Source organism: Leptodactylus fuscus, chromosome 5 (genome assembly GCF_031893055.1).
Source record: "Leptodactylus fuscus isolate aLepFus1 chromosome 5, aLepFus1.hap2, whole genome shotgun sequence".
NCBI classification, from domain to species: domain Eukaryota; kingdom Metazoa; phylum Chordata; class Amphibia; order Anura; family Leptodactylidae; genus Leptodactylus; species Leptodactylus fuscus.
This window is the reverse complement of record NC_134269.1, coordinates 118,853,277-118,873,058: the sequence shown is the minus strand read 5'-3', so window position 1 is coordinate 118,873,058 and position 19,782 is coordinate 118,853,277. Positions and strand designations below refer to the sequence as shown.

General features: G+C 40.7%; 1 protein-coding gene across 1 annotated transcript in view; it reads left to right on the top strand.

Moving 5' to 3' along the window:
• Positions 1–2,591: 2,591 nt before the first annotated feature.
• The window catches only part of LAMB4 (laminin subunit beta 4), a 129,245-nt gene continuing 112,054 nt past the window's right edge, over positions 2,592–19,782 (top strand). Inside the window, exons 1-3 of the mRNA XM_075274149.1 lie at positions 2,592–2,631; positions 15,020–15,056; positions 17,297–17,454. Coding sequence (XP_075130250.1) covers positions 15,023–15,056; positions 17,297–17,454 — 192 coding nt within the window. The 5' untranslated portion in view covers positions 2,592–2,631; positions 15,020–15,022. The remainder of the gene's footprint in view (positions 2,632–15,019; positions 15,057–17,296; positions 17,455–19,782) is intronic.

Below are 19,782 nucleotides of genomic sequence, written 5' to 3'. Positions count from 1 at the left end.
AAATGGAGGGACAGGGAGAGGGACAGTTAAAGGACCAGAGAACAGCTCCTGGGAGCAGGGAAAGTTGGGATTACTCTGCTGGGAAGATTAGGCATTTTAGGAGGAAGGCTGACCAGAATGTTGTGTAGGAGGAGGAGTTGAGGTAGAGGCTGACTGACTGGTGGATAATGTGGTGGAAGCATTATCCACCAGCCATTGTAACACATGTTCCTGGTGCTCGGGCCTAGTTAGGTTTTTGCCCTGCACCCTACTTAATGTGGCCAGCAAGCCGGGGACTGTGGAGAAGCGCAATAATTGCTGTCCCTGAGGAGTAGGCATGGAATGTGCTGTGGCTTCACCGCGACCTTGCTCCCCAGCAGCATTCCCACGCCCCCGGCCTCGCCCATGGCCTCGTCCACGTCCCTTTTTGTGGATACACACCATGACATCCTGGATGAAGCGTCTATAGCCTGAGAATTAGAATTTATATCCCACTGATTTTTTGTGGGTACACACCGTGACAACCTGGATGAAGTGTCTATAGCCTCAGAATCAGAATGTATATCCCAATGATTTTTTGTGGGTACACATGGTGACAACCTGGATGAAGCGTCTATAGCCTGAGAATTAGAATGCATAGTCCACTGATTTTTTTGTGGATACACACCGTGACAACCTGGATGAAGCGTCTATAGCCTGAGAATTAGAATGTATACTCCACTGATTTTTTGTGAGTACACACCGTGACAACCTGGATGAAGCGTCTATAGCCTGAGAATTAGAATGTATATCCCACTGATTTTTTGGGGTACACACCGTAACAGCCTGGATGAAGCGTCTATAGCCTGAGAATTAGAATGTATATCCCACTGATTTTTGGGGGGTACACTACGTGACAACCTGGATGGAGCATATATAGCCTGAGAATTAGAATGTATATCCCACTGATTTTTTGGGGTACACACTGTGACAACCTGGATGAACCATCTATAGCCTGAGAATTAGAATGTATATCCCACTGATTTTTTGTGGGTACACACCGTGACAACCTGGATGAAGCATCTATAGCCTGAGAATTAGAATGTATATCCCACAGATTTTGGGGGGGTACACACCGTGACAACCTGGATGAAGCATCTATAGCCTGAAAATTAGAATGTATATCCCACAGATTTTTTGGGGGTACACACCGTGACAACCTGGATAAAGCGTCTATAGCCTGAGAATTAGAATGTATATCCCACTGATTTTTGAGGGGTACACACTGTGACAACCTGGATGAAGTGCCTATAGCCTGAGAATTAGAATGTATATTCCACTGAATTTTTGTGGGTACACACCATGACAACCTGGATGAAGTGTATATAGCCTGAGAATTAGAATGTATATCCCACGCCAATGGGGAGATTCTGTGCGCCAGAAATGAAAGTTACAATAGTCAGTGATGAACATTGATTTCTGGTGTAACCCAGTTTTCTGGAGTAAGTTATAGTAAATGTGATGGGCTGAGTTATGGACTGGAGTGGCTGGACTTTCCTATTTTCTGCCCATATGGCCAGTATTAAAAAAGGGGCAGAAAATAGGAAAAGTCCATTCTCGAGTGACAAAAAATGTAGTTTTTTCATTTCCAGAATGCCAGAAAACTAGCATCCAAGGCATGGTAATTCGGGCCCCATTTTAAGCAAACATATGAAAAAAGAGAATAAAATCTATAATCAGGGATCTTTTAACATGAATCTACGGTCAGGGTTCTTATAACATGAATATTCCAGTCTTCTATTAAATCCTACATTAAGAAAAGAAAAGAGTTATGATTTTTGTCACAGGAAGAAGGAACTTTAGCCTAAAGGGACTATTGTCAATTTACATTCCGATGTTCACTATATATAATATTGTTTTCCAAGGGAAGGTATAGTACTTACAACATTTTACTAAAGGAGTATAAAAATTGGACGTCTTACTAACCAGCAACTGATAGAGGCTTGGAGAATATGCTTAACATCAATGACTGGGCTAAATCTACATAATAATGATAAATATACCAAAAAAAGGAAACATTTTGAGGTTGGTAGAAAAAAAATCCCTGGATGTTATTCATTTTCTTAACAGGAATTCCTCAGGAATACATAAATTGTTTCTGTTCTTTTCAACATGACAATATGGACTGACTAAAATAACCCTTTAATTATCCGTATGTAGTTATGGACTAAAATGTTAGCAGTTATACAGAGCAGAATGCCCTTATATGAAAATTAAGAGTTATCCCATTATTTTTCAGTAAGTCTTCTCTGTCTGACCTAATAGAATGTTTTTTGTGTTTTTATGTTTCTTATTTTCTTTCCAAATATAATAATATTAATGTCATATATTATTCCAATGAATATACTAAATAATGTTAGTAACTTATTAAGATTCTTTCAAAGCATATATTATAAAATCTAACATTTGTAGTCTTAATACTACACAGTAGTTCTCACAATCTGATAAAGAATATGGTTTTATGTATCACCTTTCCACATAGTTTACTAGCTTTTCAATGTGCCTGGGGGGGAATTTACTTCATTTTACTGCTAGTTTCCCTGCCATGCCTTTACTTGCTGTGTAGACTTCACTCAGCTAACTCCTCACAGACCGTATTCTCCCACAACACACGTAAGTGCATCTTTATGTTATAACTTTTACATTCTTGTTAGTTTTCCATTAGTAAGACTTAGAGTTAGTTACAGTAAATCAATTTCTATTTCTGGGAAATTATTTTGTAAATGCGTACTTGCTTAGTTATTACATGAGAAAAATATAAGTCTGGATTGTCAATGGTTCTATCTATCTATCTATCTATCTATCTATCTATCTATCTATCATCTATTTATCTACTATCTATTATCTATCATCTATCTATTATCTATCTATCATCTCTTTATCTACTATCTATCTGTCTATCTATCTATCTATCTATCTATCATCTATCTATTATCTATCTATCTATCTATTATTAGAGATGGGCAAACAGTAAAATATTCAATATTCAATATTTATTTCAATAGCCCCTCAATATTCGACTATTCGAACGAATATCGAACCCCATTATAGTCTATGGGGAAAAAATGCTCGTTTCAGGAGATCCCACTCTTTGACTCAGGAGAGTCACCAAGTCCACTATGACACCCCAGGAAATGATGCCAACACCCTGGAATGCAACTGCGATAGCAGGGGAAGCATGCCTGGGGGCATCTAACATGTCCAAGTACCTGTATTATGTCGGGATCCCTGTCAGCTTGTGATATGCGGGAGCTGACTTTTTCCCATAGGAATTCATTGACCAGCGTTGATTGGACGAATGCCATACAGAGTACAGCATTCAGCCAATCAACGCTGGTTCTGACGGAGGCTCATGTGTGAGGAGGCAGAGTCTAAGATCGGACCAGAATGGAGACTGCTGTGGACCAATCTTAGACTCCGCCTCCTCCGGCAGAACCAGCGTTGATTGGCCAAATGCTGTACTCTGTATGGCATTTGGCCAATCAACGCTGGTCAATGCGTTCGTATGTCGAGATGTAGCAGTGCTGGCCATGCGCTCAGCTCGCCTATACACCAGAGATGCGGCCCAGCTGAGCGCATGGCCAGCACTGCTACATCGGAGATGTGAACCCTGAAGCACACTCAGCACTGCTGCATCAGAGATGTAGCAGAGCTGAGTGTGCGCTGAACCCTTCTGCACACTCAGCTCTGCTGCATCAGAGATGGGCTGAACCCTGCTGCACACTCAGCTCTGCTGCATCAGAGATGTAGCAGAGCTGAGTGTGCGCTGAACCCTGCTGCAGCAGGGTTCAGCGCATCTCTGATGCAGCAGAGCTGAGTGTGCAGCAGGGTTCACATCTCGGGTGTAGCAGTGCTGGCCGTGCGCTCAACTCGGCAGCATGTCCGGTGTATAGACGAGCTGAGCGCACGGCCAGAACTGCTACATCTCAGCATAGGAATGCATTGACCAGCGTTGATTGGCCAAATGCCATACAGAGTATAGCATTCGGCCAATCAACGCTGGTTCTGCCGGTGGAGACGGAGTCTAAGATAGGTCCAGAGCATTCTCCATTCTGGTTCGATCTTAGACTCCACCTCCTCACAGACGAGCCTCTGGCAGAACCAGCGTTGATTGGCCGAATGCTGTACTCTGTATGGCATTCGGCCAATCAACGCTGTCCAATGCATTCCTATGGGAAAACGTCAGCTCCCGCATATCGCAAGCTGACAGGGATCTCGACCAGATAGAGCTCCAAAGAGCTATGTGAGTAACATTCCCACCTAAATAAAAGTAATCCCTAGCTAACCCTGCCTGTACATCTATCCCTGTCTCACAGTCACATAGTTCACAGTCTCAAATTAACTGAATGTTAAATCCACCATTCGTATAAATTGGAGGTCACCTGATTTAGCCAGCCAATTACTTTTTCTGATTTTTTTTCAATGCCTCCGTTGTCGTAGTTCCTGTCCCACCTCCCCTGTGCAGTTATTGGTGCAAAAAAAGCGCCAGGGAAGGTGGGAGGGGATACAAATTTTTAGTGCGTTTGCCTCATGGTATTCGATTGGAATCGAATACCTCGAACGGCTGTTTGTTAGTCGGTGTCTTGGGCTTTGTCTGTTTCAGGCCTGCTAGTTCTGCTGTGGTGTACAGGATGTTATTGAAGTCCTTCACTGCTTAGGTGACACCTTTTTGGTCTGGCTAGTAGGAGCTGATACAGAAGTTTGTGAGCAGTTCCTTGATTTCGGGTCGGATAGCCGCGTTGGTGTATTCGGTGGCCCGGTGACTGGCCCATTTAAAGGATGGTGGCAGGTTGTAGAGACCAATCTGGTGGGGCTGTTGTGTGAGTGGCTTGTCAGTGGATCTCATGTACAGCAAGATCTGGTTGTGATCTGACAGGTGTGTCTCAGGGGTGACTATGAAAGCATCTATGTCTGCTGGGTCTGCGTCTGTGATGACATAGTCCACCACGATGTTGCCCACGTGGGAGTTTAGTGTGAAGCATCCTAGAGAGTCCCCTATGGTACTCCCGTTCATTACTTACAGTCCCAGACTCCGGCACAGGTTCAGCAGATGTCTCCCGCTGTTGTTTATGACTATGTCATAGCTATTTCTTCTTGTCTGTGCAGACTCCTGATAGTGGACCTGGCCTACCGGGATGTGCAGGTTTCCATCAGAGGACAGGAAGTCTTTCTCTGTGCCAGTCCTGGCGTTTAGGTCGCCGCAGATCAGCACTCTGCCTTAGGACTGGAACTGGACAGCTTCCCTTTGTAGGATCTCATAGATGTCTGGGTTGTGGTAGGGAGACTCTGATGGGGGATGTATGCTGCACAATGATAGATGTCGTGTTGGCCATTGAGGATGGAGCTGCTTATTTTTATCCACATGTGGTTGTCACCATGTTTAATGGCTTTCACATGTTCTTTAAGCTCCTCCTTGAACCATATTAGTATGCCTCCTGAGTGGCGGCCTAGTTTGGTGGTCTTGCTTTTCTGGGCAGCAACAGAGAATTCCTTGTAGCCCATGGGTGTTAGGGATTCATCTTCTGCCTGGGTCCATGTCTTTAGGAGGATTTGGATGTCGATATTTTTTAGTCTGTCTATAAAGTCTGGATCGTTTGGTTTGGATCCAAAGGCTGAGGTGTTCGGCCCTTGGATATTCCAGCTAATGATAGTCAGTGGTGTCATCTTTGGTTGGTATACCTTGTAATGAGCTGTCCTGCAGAGGACGGGCTGGGTTTCTGACTTGTGGCCATGTAGTGGATCCCAGTCTGGATCAGTGTGTTGCACAGGGTGCTGAACATGGTTCTTATCTCCTTCATGTCTGTGCTCTGCCTTGTTCTGTATGGCACAGGTGTCTTCCGCTATGGTTTATAGTAGTCCCCATTTCCAGTTTTTTGGAGGAGATGTTGTGTTTGGGATATTTTCCAGCCAGGCAACTTCCCCATGGGTTTTTGTCTTGTATGTTGAGGGGGGTATGGTGTATGGGTCTTTCTCCTGGCAGGTGACTTCTCCACAGGTGACTTCTCCACAGGTTTTTGTCTTGTATGGGGTATGGGCTGGGGGTCTCTGTTGAGCACTATGTCTTTAAGTTCTTTGGCTAGAAGACTGACTCTCTGCTTGTTGAGGTGTTTGTCATCATATAGGTTGACGCTTGTCTATGGAGGGGTGTTGTGCCAGGGTGATACCTGATGTTGATCCGATTTTGGATGCCAGCTCTGAATTGATATCTCTGATGATGTCTTCAGAGATGTCTTTTTGTGGAAGCAGAGATGACAGGGTGATTTTACAATCTGGGAACTGTTGTTGCGCTTTCTCTGCTAGCTGAGTCAGGGTAGGGGGTAGCTCTGGTTCTGTTCTTTGGGTGGGGGGCAGATCTGGTCTCTCCTGTGTTGTATTTCCTTCTGCTTTGTTGGGGTCCTGTCTGTTGTCTGTCCTTTGTTTCTCAACCCCCTCATTCTCTGACCCTCTCTCTTGGGTGAGGTGTTGTATCTGAGATTTCATATCTGCTATCACTCTCCACAATTCTGCGTTTTCTTGGCATAGTTTATGAAGATCACATTCTAGTTTCTGCAGGGTTACACATTTCAGTCTGGTCGGCTCAGCAGTTGTTTGGTTATTTGTGTTGTTGTCAATGAGGTTCTTTTTAATTTGTTCTTTGAAGTGTGTGAAATCTCTTTCTAGTTGAGATAAGGAGTCTCTGAGGATCTCAAGTGAAAGGTGAGGGGGATTGTGGGTTGGGTCAGTGGGGGGTTTGCTGATCGGTGTCTGTATAGAGGGGATGGCTCTCCTGTGTTAGTCTCTATGCAGGCAGAGGTGTCGGTCTTCTGTTTGTGGGTTTGTGCCAGTCTCTTAATCTTTGGAAAGGCATCTTCAAACTGCTGTAGTTTGACTTTTCTGCCCTGTATTGTAATATTACCAGTATTGTATACGGTTATAGTGAGTATCACGTCGTCATTGAAGGTATTAAATGGTAAAAAATCCAGCTTCAAACCAGGTAGCACGACAGCAATTTTCTTAAAACATAGCTTTTATTCTTGGGTCCAAAATAAAAATGTTACAAAGTAACATGGAGTAGACAAAAAAGTCAAAGCATTAAAGAGGCTACGCATTTCCGGACAGAGCGTGTCCCTTCCTCATCACGTCGTCATCATTTCATGGGTCTTTTACACTAATTCGTCTGCCCGTGCTGTTGTTCCCTTTTGTAATTTTCTTATAGTGGGTGGACAGAGCGGTGTGCCAGGCAGATGGCTGCTTAGTATAGAATATTAAATTGGTTCTTCTGGTCTCTCCATTAAGAGAGTAATCAGCAAACAGGATCTCTGGATGTTCCTTGAGTGTGGCATGTTTTATGGCTCTCTGTTCTTTGAAGCTTAGGTTGTTAGGATGTACGATCTCCAGGGTGCCTGACTCCCTGCTGTGCAGGGATGCAGTCCTCAGCTTTGTCTTATTAAGGGCTGTAGTATTGGGGCATACTTCTTCTAAATTTTGGATATCCATATTGTAGTTTTACAAAATTCCCAGATTCTTATGGTGTTCCCAATTTTCTTATTTCTGCTGGAGTCTAGAGGGATAATCTGTTTGGTAGCCAGATGGCCTTACCTTTAGATGTTCAGCTCTTGTGTGGTCAGATATGATGCTCCTGTTGCTTACAGCCAAGTCCTGTATGTAGGATTCTTGTCTTGTATTTTAAAGTTCCTTTTTGTCCTTATTTCTTTTTCCTTAAGATATTTTTAGTCTTCCTTAGTTCTGTCTTCCATGAACTCGATATTTTCCAAGTTTCGTCTTACAGGTAGCTCATCTACAGTATATGTCTATCTATTATCTATCTATCTATCTATCTATCTATCTATCTATCTATCTATCTATCTATCTATCATCTATGTATCTACTATCTATTATCTATCATCTATCTACTATCCATCTATTGTCTATCATCTATATATTTATCTACTATCTATCTATCTCTTATTTCTCTAAGGTGTTTTTCAATACACAGAGTTTAAATCTCTTTACATCTTTCTATTTCCTTTAAGGTATTTAACAACATACATACTTTAAAGTACCTGTAGAACTAGTGTTTTGTAGGCTGGACTTTTGGGGTACCTTAAATAAAGTCTGTGCACTTGTTTTAAACTGTATCGAGCTACAATAGCAGCTGGAAGTTTTGTTTTGCAATCAGACACAGTGTTATGATGCTAAAATGACTACTGCTTATAGACATGGATTTATTGGCATTTTTTGTGTTATCAGTAGGTTTTATCCCTTTGAATATTCTTTATTTTGGTTGTTATGCATTTGTATGGCCATATTAAACCATGTTATAAGAATATTAAATAACACGTATAATGATTTAAAGGTTACCCTGGTTTTCATGAAAAGTTGAAATATATGCAGGGTGTTACTGTGTAGTTTGTTCAATGACCATATAAGCCTTCGTACATGATGTCCTATCAGTTTTTATTCTGCTAATAATCAAATTATGGCTGAAACATAGTTTACATTTGTGTCTGAGTATGTGAGCGGGTATAATAAGGTGTAGGTTGCCCCTCCCCATCCATGACTGATGATATTCTGCCATTCTGCTAGGAGTAATTATCCAATTGCAAACAAATACCTGAGAAAAGTCCAAATGACAATAATATAGGAGATCCAGGAACTCTAGACTGTAAATACAGGGCAAATACATGCAACCAAGCAGATAAAACACAAGGGGAAAAAGAATCTATGATCACAATCAGGAAAGCTAAAAGCTGTCTGTGAATAATATCCCATCTGTAATCACACAAGCAGCCAGAAGTACAAACAAGTGCTTAGAAGACCTTTCTTACAGAGTAACACAGTGGTTCAGTGGTTAGCACTGCCGCCTTGTAGCACTGGAGTCCTGGGTTCAAATCCCACCAGGAACAACATCTGCAAGGAATTTGTATGTTCTCCCCTTGTTTGCATGGTTTTCCTCCCATTCTACAAAGACATACTGATAGTAAAAAAAAAAAAAAAAAAAAAAAAAAGTACATTGTGATCCCTATATGGGGCTCACAATCTACATTTTAAAAAAAAAAGACTTTTCTTACATTATAGCTGTGAGATTTGCAAAGCGCTCAGTTTTTTCAACACAGTAACAGTTTGCAGACATGTCTGTGCACACTGTGAGCAGAATCAACCCCTCCCCTCTCCATTCACTGTGTGAAGAAAGAAAAGAACCATCTTCTACATTCATTGAGATAAGCAAGACGGGATGTATTTAAAGAGAATCTTCCTAAGTAACAAAAAAGTGAACATTAAATTATCTAGAAGGGAGATGTCAAGTAACAGATGTGAGTACCATTGTCCACAATGCACAATATAATAAAGTTTACAACCCGTGGCACTGTTGCTAATCTCACTGGACGTGGACGGAAGAGAAAAGTCACATATGGTGCAGGTTCAAAGATGTCTTGGAGTTGTTTTGCTGCATCTGGCACTGTCTGCTTTGACTGTGGGAAAGGCATCATTAAAACTGAAGCATAAGTATTGTGGGCCTCAATGTATGGCCGGCCCAGTATCAGAAAGCATGGTTTGCATTCTAGGTCATGGGTCTTCCAGCAGGACAATGACCCCAGACATACTTCAAAAAGGACCCAGAAATTAATGTAAACAAAGCTATGTAGAGTTCTGAAGTGGCCAGCAATGAGTCCGGATCTAAAACACATTGAACACGTGGAGAGATCTTAAAATTGCTGTTGGGAGAAGACACCCTTCAAATATGAGAGACTTGGAGCAATTTGCAACAGAAGAGTAGTCTAAAATTTCAGTTCAGAGGTGTAAGAAACTTGTTGATGGCTATAGGAAGCAATTGATTTTATTTTATTATTATTTTTCCAAATGATGTGCACTGAGGGTGCCAGTAATTTTGTCTGAATAATTTCTGTAGTTTTGCCTGAAATGATATAACGTTTGGCTTTTTTGTGTGTTTTGTACTGTTCCAATACAAACAAATGAAATAATTATGTGTATAACAAAACATGTTTAATTGCAAACATTTTCTGGAAGAAATACTTAATTTTCTGAAAGAATTTCAGAAGTGCCAATACTTACAGCCATCACTGTATTGAAAACATTTCTTTCCTTTTCATTATTGCACATACAGTACAATAAATAATGCATAAAAAACAACAAAAATATGTTAACCAGTTCTGGATTGCCCATAGAGTATGTACGTCCAGGTGGACCACTCTTAACCCTACCACAGGGGTAGGCAACCTTTCTTGTTTGCTGTGCCAATTTAAATGAAGAAATCAAACATGAGGTCCTATGAGTGCCGGGCAATAATTGTATGGCTGACAACCCCTATACTAAAGTCATACACCACAAACCATAACTCAGAAGTGCTGCCACAAGATGCTTCAGGATGCATGTGTTTACTGCTATTTCCTGGGAATCATCTGTGCTTTTCCATTAGAAGCAATTCATTTATTTATTATGCTTACTTGTATAGCGCCATCATATTCCGCAGCGCTTTACAGACATTGAAAGTGACTGTCCCATATAGGGCTCACAATCTAAATTCCCTATCAGTATGTCTTTGATGCAATGAAAGTACTTGTGCAGCCCCCAATAAGTGTTAATTATTTGTGTCCAGGAGCACCATATGGCAGCAGCCTTATGGTGGAAATACAAATGCAGCTATATTCTTAGGGCACTGGAACTTTTACTGCCATGTAAAGCTGAATTCACATGGTGCATTTAGTCTTTTCAGACTCCCGCGTATAATGATGAGGCCCCGAAAAGGTAAAGGAACATAATAAACGTGTTACTTACCTTTCCATGCTCCTGACAGGCTTCGGGTCTAGTTGTGTGACATCCCTGATGTCACATGACCCGGGCCTGCGTCCGGGGTCATGTGACGTCAGTACATCATTAAAGATGGCCGACACCACCGAAGACTGCAGCGGAGCCAGATATAGGTAAGTAACAGTGGTTTTTTTATGTTTGTATCCCCCCCCCGGGTCTCCGATTATTATACTCTGGGGTCTGAAAAGACCCCAGAGTATAATAATTGTTCATGGGTGGTCATTATGGGGAATAATACCGTGTGCAGGGTACACAATGGGGCATAATAGTATGTGCAGGGGCCTCTATGGGGCATAATACTGTGTACTGGGGCCACTATGAGGCATAATACTGTGTACTGGGGCCACTATAGGGTATAATAGAGCGCGCAGGAATGCGGCGGGGGGTCAGTCGGTTGAGGTCTTTGGGGTCGGTCAAGAAGGGGAGGGGGCCCGTGTCAAAAGTTTGCCACGGGCCCCGTCATTCCTAGTTACACTACTGAGCCCCTGCACAAGGTACTATGTTCCATAGTGGCTCCTATACACACTATTATGTCCCATAGTGGCTCCTGTACACATTATTATGTCCCATAGTGGCCTCTGCACATGCTATTATGTCCCATAGTGGTCCTTGTACACTGTATTATGTCCGATAGTGACCCCTTCACAGAGTATAATATTCTAACTTTAAAAAAATTCCAATTTGTGCCACTCACTAGCTTTTATTATATTCTAGGGTCTCTTCAGGCCCCAGAGTATAATAAGCTGAGGGCCAAGAGACAAACAAGGGGCTCCGCTTAATATACTATGTGGTCTAAAGAGACCCCACAGTATACTAATAGCAGTTTTGCTTCTGCAAGGACTTGGGCTGCCCATGCCAGGAAAGTAAGCATTGCGTGCCACTCATGGCATGCGTGCCAGCGGTTGCCGACCCCTGCTCTACAAGGATGTTCCCGTACGCCCTTGTAGTGTTAAGAAATTACACAAAGTCATGCAGCTGTAGAACTGGGAAGCTGGCTGTAACTGCAGACAGAGCCACTATAGAAAAGGCTCAATGACCGCTGTGTATACAGCAATGGGAAGCACCATGATGTGGCTCCCTTCTGTGACATTCATGTGATCCACCAGGGACCATAAACAGTAAGAGCTGTTGGGCCCTAGAGGACCCCTATCCACTCTGCAGTTATGGACATGAGGCAGCATTCCTCTTGTAACTGTGGCTACAAGTTTCAGCCCCAGATACAGGAGAAATAAGCCAACCACTAAAAAAAATTGTGTTAATATGGCCTCCAAAGATGAGAAGTCTCATCCTCTCCCTCATGCCTATCCTTACTCTCTTCTCCTTGTCTTGTGTAGTCCTCCTCTTTGTTTTCTGTTGTTTGTAACTATTCTACTCACTGTTTAATACATTGTTGTTTTGTTGATTAATCCTTTATTATTGAAATTAATAAAAATTACAGTTGAAAAGAAATCCCCCCCCACCCCAAAGGTCTATTATGATATTACGGGGACACAATCTAAAAAATAAATGACAAAGTAGAAGACAGAAATTAAAGTAAAATATTTAAAAAACAAATTTGCCAATACCATGCCCACATCACAGGTCCTAGCCCCACCTGCAAATGACATGATACCAAATAATACTTACCATAAAAGAGAGGGAAAGCCATTATAAAAATTTTAGTATCACTTTGTGCTATTTAAAAAAAAACAAAAAACAGGAAACAAGTGAACACAGAAATGTTTTTCCTCCTTTATTGTTTACATTTTCCTGGGTTTAAAAAAAAAACAAAACATATAACTAAAGCCTTATGTGTCATCCTCAGAAACTGCATGCTCAAAAAAACCCTAAAATGATAGCATGGCTTTCTACCACAGCAGGAGGATGTGTGGACTTGTTCTACCTTGCATGCCACGTTAAACCCGCCAAAAATCTGCAATATCTTTGGACTTACCCACAACCAAATGCCCCAGGGCTTTCCAGGTCTCAGTTTATCATTTAGAGGCAAAATACTATCACTGTGATGAACTACAGCCATAATCTGACCTTTGCAGCCTACTTTCACTTGCCTGTGAAGCCGCCATCTTTGTTATCGGAAACTACCACTCCTCTCCAATTGCTGTGCTACTCAAACAGACAAAGAGGCCACTGAGGGAGCTGGCTGGACATCCGGTGCTTCTACTTATTTCGACTTCTGAAGCTGACACCTCCGCTTCCTGCTGCCTACATCTGTAGGAGCCTCCTGCCATCTTGACACCTGTAGTCGCCGTCTCTACCTCTGAACAGCTTCCACGGGTGGCTCACCAACCTCACCACACCGGAACATCCTTCTGCTCCATAACAGTTGGTCCATCACTCCGGAGGTGAGATGATCCATCTGAGACCTGACAGCGTCACTGCCGGGCTACCCCACCATCTGGGTATTCTCTGTAACTTCACAGAGGCTGCCTCTGCAGCACAGAATAGCCGCTAGAAGAATAAGGGTTTAGTCGCTTCACCTCAGCTAGACAGAGACTAACCAAAACTGTGTGCTCCCAGTTCCTACACTGAGCTGCACCTAACTGCAGCTGCCTGCAGTTGCTTTACTAGCCAGTCAGCTGACAGTCTGCAGAAGGGTTAAAGGATAAATTGGGGAAGGGAGACCCACTTCCACAAAAACAAAGACACAGACTAGAACACATATTAGCGCTGGGTCTCACACAGAGACACAGCACCACACAGTGTATTTAGAAATGAGGCTAGGGCAGCGGGATGACAAACCTGCCTCCTTAAGTAGAGGAAGGGCGGACCTGATCAACCAACCCAGCTGCCTAAGCCGGGTGCCCATTGGATGATACCACTGTCGGTCAAAAGACCGACCATGCCCACCGGCTGCAAAGGACTTAACCCCTGCTAAGAAGGACTGCAGCAACAAGGAAAGGGTGACAGCCAGCAAGACGCTACAACAGAGGAACGGGCAGAGGCCCGACCCCTTGTCCGCAGCTTCTGCACTGTCCTAACACACATCTGTGTTTGGTAATCAGTTCAGGGAGTCCGCATTGGGAGCCCCCAAAACGGACTACTGAACAAATTTGCAAGTGGTGTGCAGTGAAAGCACACAGACCCCATAGACTATAATGGGGTCCGTGTGCTTGCTGCATGCTGCCCGCATGAGTCATGGGGAGAGGAAAGTAGATTATGAAGTGCTTTCCTGTCCGCATGTTCCCTGCGGAGATCTCGCGGCAAGCACACGGACCCCATTATAGTCTATGGGGATCTGAGTGCTTTCACTGCACACCGCTTGCAAATGCATTTGGTAGTCCGTTCAGGGGAGTCCGATGCAGATGTGAACGAGGTCTGAATACTTATGACCATGTGATATTTCAGGTTTTTTTCTTAATAAATTTGCAAAAAATATCTACATTTCAGGGGTTTTTTCTGTCAAGATTGGGTGCTCAGTGTAAATTAATGAAAAATAAAATTAACATTTTGTTTTTAGCAAATGGCTGCAATGAAACAAAGAGTGAAAATTTTTAAAGGGGTCTGAATACTTTCCGTACCCACTGTATTTAGGCATTTCTCTATTTTAGGGAGAAGAGTACATAACTTTAGTTGATAGATTTGACATAGGGAATAACTGGAATTCACAAAGCACAGCCAAAGAATTTATTCTATCCAAAGAGTGGATAATAGATAAAAAGAAAGAAATTTAGATGTGGAGATCTGGCATATAGTTTTTTAATCAAGCAATGGATTTATAATTCATTAAAACTAACTTAATGTTTACGATAATTTACTTAATAACATTCAGTTAGCCTTCTGTTTAATATCATATTTCATATACATTCGATTAGTAGTATATTATCCTTTATTCCACCAAATTAACTATTGCCCTGCACCATTTTTCTAGTGCTCTGCTCCTATTGCACCATTTTTCAAAAACTTTCTTTTCTCCTAAGTTTAAACCTTATGTACTATGTGCAACTTTTCAAAAAGTCGCCCTTTAACTCACCCTTTAACTTGGCTTTAAAAATGTACCAAAATCCTTACTGAACTCTTGCACCCCTCACCAAAGAATTGTGACAAACTTCTGAACCAGTGGGAGACATTTAAAAAAAAAAAAAGCAAAGTCAGAATAGTGGCATAAAAATTATAATAAAAATTGGACTGTACGCTTTTGTAACGTAAAATAGACTGTATTTAATTTTACTACAATTTCTTATTTTTGGCACAGATAATGATTGCCCTGGAATTACTTATTTGCATAGTAGGTGAGTATTAGTTATGCTTGTTTACTATATGGATAATGTGATAGAGTCCAGTGATTGCTTTTGGGAACCGCAGATCTGGGAGGGGAAGGAGTTGTTTTTGTGATATTGATGAAAATGTATGAAATATTTTACCAAATTGCTTAATATGAATATATCTGTTTTAATGAATGTGCCTTACCTTGGGTGAAAAATAACCCATATTAAAGCCACTAGTATATTATTGATTACCTCCCTACAGTATGTTATAATTAGAACAAGTTCTACCAAGTGCAGTCTGTAATGTTATGTCTCTACGGCTTTACTTTATATTTACTGTTCAAGACTGAACCTGTTGTAGAGGCCATTCCCTAGAGGGAAGGTAACAAAAAAGTTGAAAGTATTTGGCTCCAGGTGTAAAATGGTCCTTTTTTTTGTGCATTGCATCTAGTATGTCTGTTCAATCTCATGTTTCACATAGTGAAACTTTATTAACCTAACTCATGTCTTTAACATTATTAGTATATGTTGTATAAGTAACAATCTAGTAATTTATTTACACATTTATTTTTCAAAGCCAGGAGCAGATTCAGCAGCAGAGGTAGATAGATCAAACTCACTTTAATACATAAGCTTTTTCCTCATGAAAATTTATGCGTCCAATTCCGAGAAATTAATTTATTTCACAATATGCAAATAAGCAGTCTGGAGTACCAAGGGCAGCTCTATTGCTCAAAAATGCTATGCTCGACAATGTTTTAATACGCCCTTGTGGTTTCCCACCACCTTCTTTGAGTGACAGGGCCAAGGAGCTATGCTGAAATCTCATTTGGCCACGTGCATTCATGCTAGCATTTTACAGCAGTGTGTGGCAGAGCAGTTTGGAGAAATAGAGCTGCCCTTGGTGCTCCAGACTGCTCATTTGCATGTTGCATGAAATAAATGAATATCTTGGCAACAAATTTTCATGGGAAAAAAAGGCATTCCGGGCATATAAGCCTTATGTACTGTATTTAACTGTGTTGTTAGATTAATATGCTTCATCCTGGTAACAGAGTCCTTTTACTTGGCTCTTGGATACATAAAATTACATTTAATAAATACTATTTAAAATAGGTCCCTGCAGAGATTCCATATGAAACAGATGTCACCACAGTGGATAATGAAGTAAATAATGAAGTAGATAAGAAATGGAAAGATCTTACCAACATATGTAGACAGGAGTCTCACGGGGAGGGTACATCACAAAACGGAGAACAGAGGTCCCTATATTCAATTCACCCTTCATTGCTGACCCACAAACCCCAAAAGTAATCCTGCCCTTATGAAGGCAGTGCCAAATTGACCCACAGGATGACCCTAAGTGTCCCTAGGGTATCCCTGCTTTCCTAATGACTGTATATACAATGAGCCCTCTGTACACAACTATGGAAGCCACGATGAGGAACCTATCATGTGCCTAAGTTGTTAGAGGACTCCGATCAGCTCTGCAGTAAATGCTACAGGCTTTGAAAAAGGACGCACAGTCCGAAACGCGTCAGTATGACGCTCTCAAAAAACAGACTTTAAATTTTGTGTGGAGTGCTTTTTAAGAATATGCCCTAATAAAGAAGAGTTTTTTAACTGCAACGTTGGCCATGCTGGATTTGTTTTTTATCTGCAAAAGGTAAATGCTACAAGGCTGTATTCTTGCTATAACTGAGTTTATAGTTTAAGCCTCAGTTACAGGAGAAATCAGCAAAAAACATATCTAATTAAATATAAAATAAATAAAAATAAATAATTAAAATCCTCTCAAACAGTCTATTATGACCTTATGGGATACACAATGTGTAAAAGAAATAAAAGAAAATAAGAAAAGAAAAAGAAAGCCAATACCTTTCCCATATCACAGATTCTAGTCAGTCCTGGCAACACAAATCTATGGTTTACGCACATAAAAATTCAATAATGGAGAGAAACATTTTCCTCACCCTTTTTCTCATTTTCCCAGATAGAAAAAAAAATAAAACTTATGTAAAATAAAGACCTATGTATCATCAGAAAAAAAAGACAAAAATTATTTTAATGACGCAAATAAGAAAAATGGTTTAGCCTTCAAAACTGCATAAGGCAAAATGGCAAAGTCTTGAAGTGGTTGGCTAAATTTTTATTTTCTGAGGACATTCATAAAAAATAAGACAATGGGAGTCTTTTGAATTACTCTGATAAGAAATAATTCAAGCACACATAAGTTTAACTTCTATTTATGTTTCCTTAATGAGAGCTTCTAAGACTGGTCAGTGGACAAGAAAGTTGTGAAGATGGCTCTTGTTATCCAGCAATTGGGGATCTTCTAGTGGGGCGTGGTAAGCAATTGTCGGCATCTTCAACATGTGGACTGGAAGAGCCTCAGCGGTACTGCATCATCAGCTACTTAGAGGTAAGGTTTAATAACACATATTAAGAAATACAGTACCTAAATATAAAACAGGATGTTATAGCAAAGTTGGGCTTTCTCCAAACCCTTCCATCTAATTTGTTTCTCCTTTTTAGTTTTCTTTCAAATGGTTGTTTTCTCTTTTGCATATAGCACTTAAAGGAATTTTCACATGGCCATATGTCAATTTCTGACAATTACAAGTTAACATGGGAAGAATATGCAAATCTGTCTCCCAAGATGTAAACAGGGAGACAGTGCCTCTATTATGCAGCATAACAGAGGCACTGTCTCCCTGTTTACATCTTGAGAGACAGATTTGCATATTCTTCCCATATTCCCTTGCAGTGGAGCAACTATGGCTGTATAAATCTCCACACACCTGAAAAGGTGGTCTCTCCATAAGGAGTGACATTATCCCCATAATTACAAGTTAAACATTTTTGCAAATATAAGTCATGAAGAATGTTGTAGAGTTTTAAAGATTTTCCCTATTCATCTTAGCGGTGAAAGTGTGTTGTTTTGATCAGTTAACAATGGATACAACCATGAATGCAGGAACTGTCCATGTTCTGATTCTTGTCATAAACCCAATCATGACCTCCTTATTGTGGCTGGATTATCTTTTTAACAATGTATTGCCCCTACCTAATAACCCAGTTATAAGGAAATCATGTCTGGGTTTCTGATAAATACTAGACCATTGACAAAGTTCCTGCATTCATAGTTGAGTACATTGGCAACCAATAGAATGTAAGCTCTTGTGAGCAGGCCCTCAATCCTATTGTTTAGCATGTTAATTTCTTTGTCACATCATAATATCTCATATTGTCTGTCCATGTGTCCTCTGATTTGTAAAGTTCTGTAGAATATGTTATATAAATAAAATTATTATTATTATTATTATTAATAATAATAATAATAATAATAAGAATAATAATAATAATAATAATAAACAGTCAAGACAAAAGCTTTCACCACTAAGATGGGTAGAGAAAAACTTTACAATTATAAAAAATATACATTATTATTATTATTATTATTAGTAGTAGTAGTAGTAGTAGTAGTAGTAGTAGTAGTAGTAATAATAATAATAATAATAATAATAATAATAATACATGCTTAGTTTTACATAAATATTTAACTTTTAATTTGTACAGTCAAAATTAATAGTTGATAAGTTGGGAGAGGGAGGAGGGGAAAGAGAGGGTAGGGGAGGAGAGAAGGAAGTAAGGGGGAGGAGAGCAAATGAAGAAGTATAGTTGATTGGAGAAGGAAAGCAAAGAATAGGAAGAAACAGGAAGAGAGAGAAAAGAGAGAAAAAAAACCCCAAAACTGCATACAATTCCACCAAGGAAAGGGAAGAAGAGCCAGTTCAAGCAAAGGCAAAGGACCAGGATTTTGACCAACTAAAATAAAAGATAACAATCGTGAGGAGCACTAGGTATTCTCTGGATGACTGCAATTCCATCCCGTAGTACCATGTTTTGTCAAATTTCTCATATACATTTTTAAGTGAGGATATAAGATTTTCCATGCACAATAACTCGTTTTCGAAATTTGGAGGTGCCTTTGAGTCAGTATTTTATAACTGGCTTCCTGGTAGCAGGAGCTGATCAAGGACCCGTGTGTCACTCAGAAGACACATTCGTACCATTTTGGTGTACGAGTCAGTCCAAGGTCATTCTCCCGTTTTAGCATAACTAGGGGAGCTGTATGATCAGGAGGATCTATCAAAGTTTGTAGATTGTTGAAATGGTTAACAAAGTAAGCACTCAGCCATGCAAAGTCTCTATAGGGGTGTGTGCTCACCATGGAAGGTGGAAGAAGAAGGTCCCTGCTCCTAAACATTCACAGAAAGTTATATCTGAGAATCCAGATGTAAATCTTGTATTTCTAGAATTGGGTAGCATGTAGAGTCAATCAACAGGATATATGCACACACTGGTCATGATGAGCTTACCCTGAGAGTGGGGGCCAATCATTGGCTGAGAACTCAAGGATAGTTTGGGTGTAAAGCTTTGTTCAAGACCCAAGGTTTTGTCATTGCATATCTGCACCAATCTATAACCCAGGTTAAATGTGCAGCCCAATAATAGCCTGATTCAAATCAGGAACAGCCAGTCCTTTGGGTGAATGAGAATTAAATGTTTAACACTCGCTGTTTTACCTACCCATGTAAAAATGGTCTGAATGGAAGAGTGTGTTTGGAAAAAAATGTGGTTAATACAAAGATCGGAAGAGTTTGGAATAAGGATAGGATGTGAGGAATTATATTAATTTGATAAACTAATGCTTCTGTTTAAACACGAGGGTAACTTTAGTCCATAT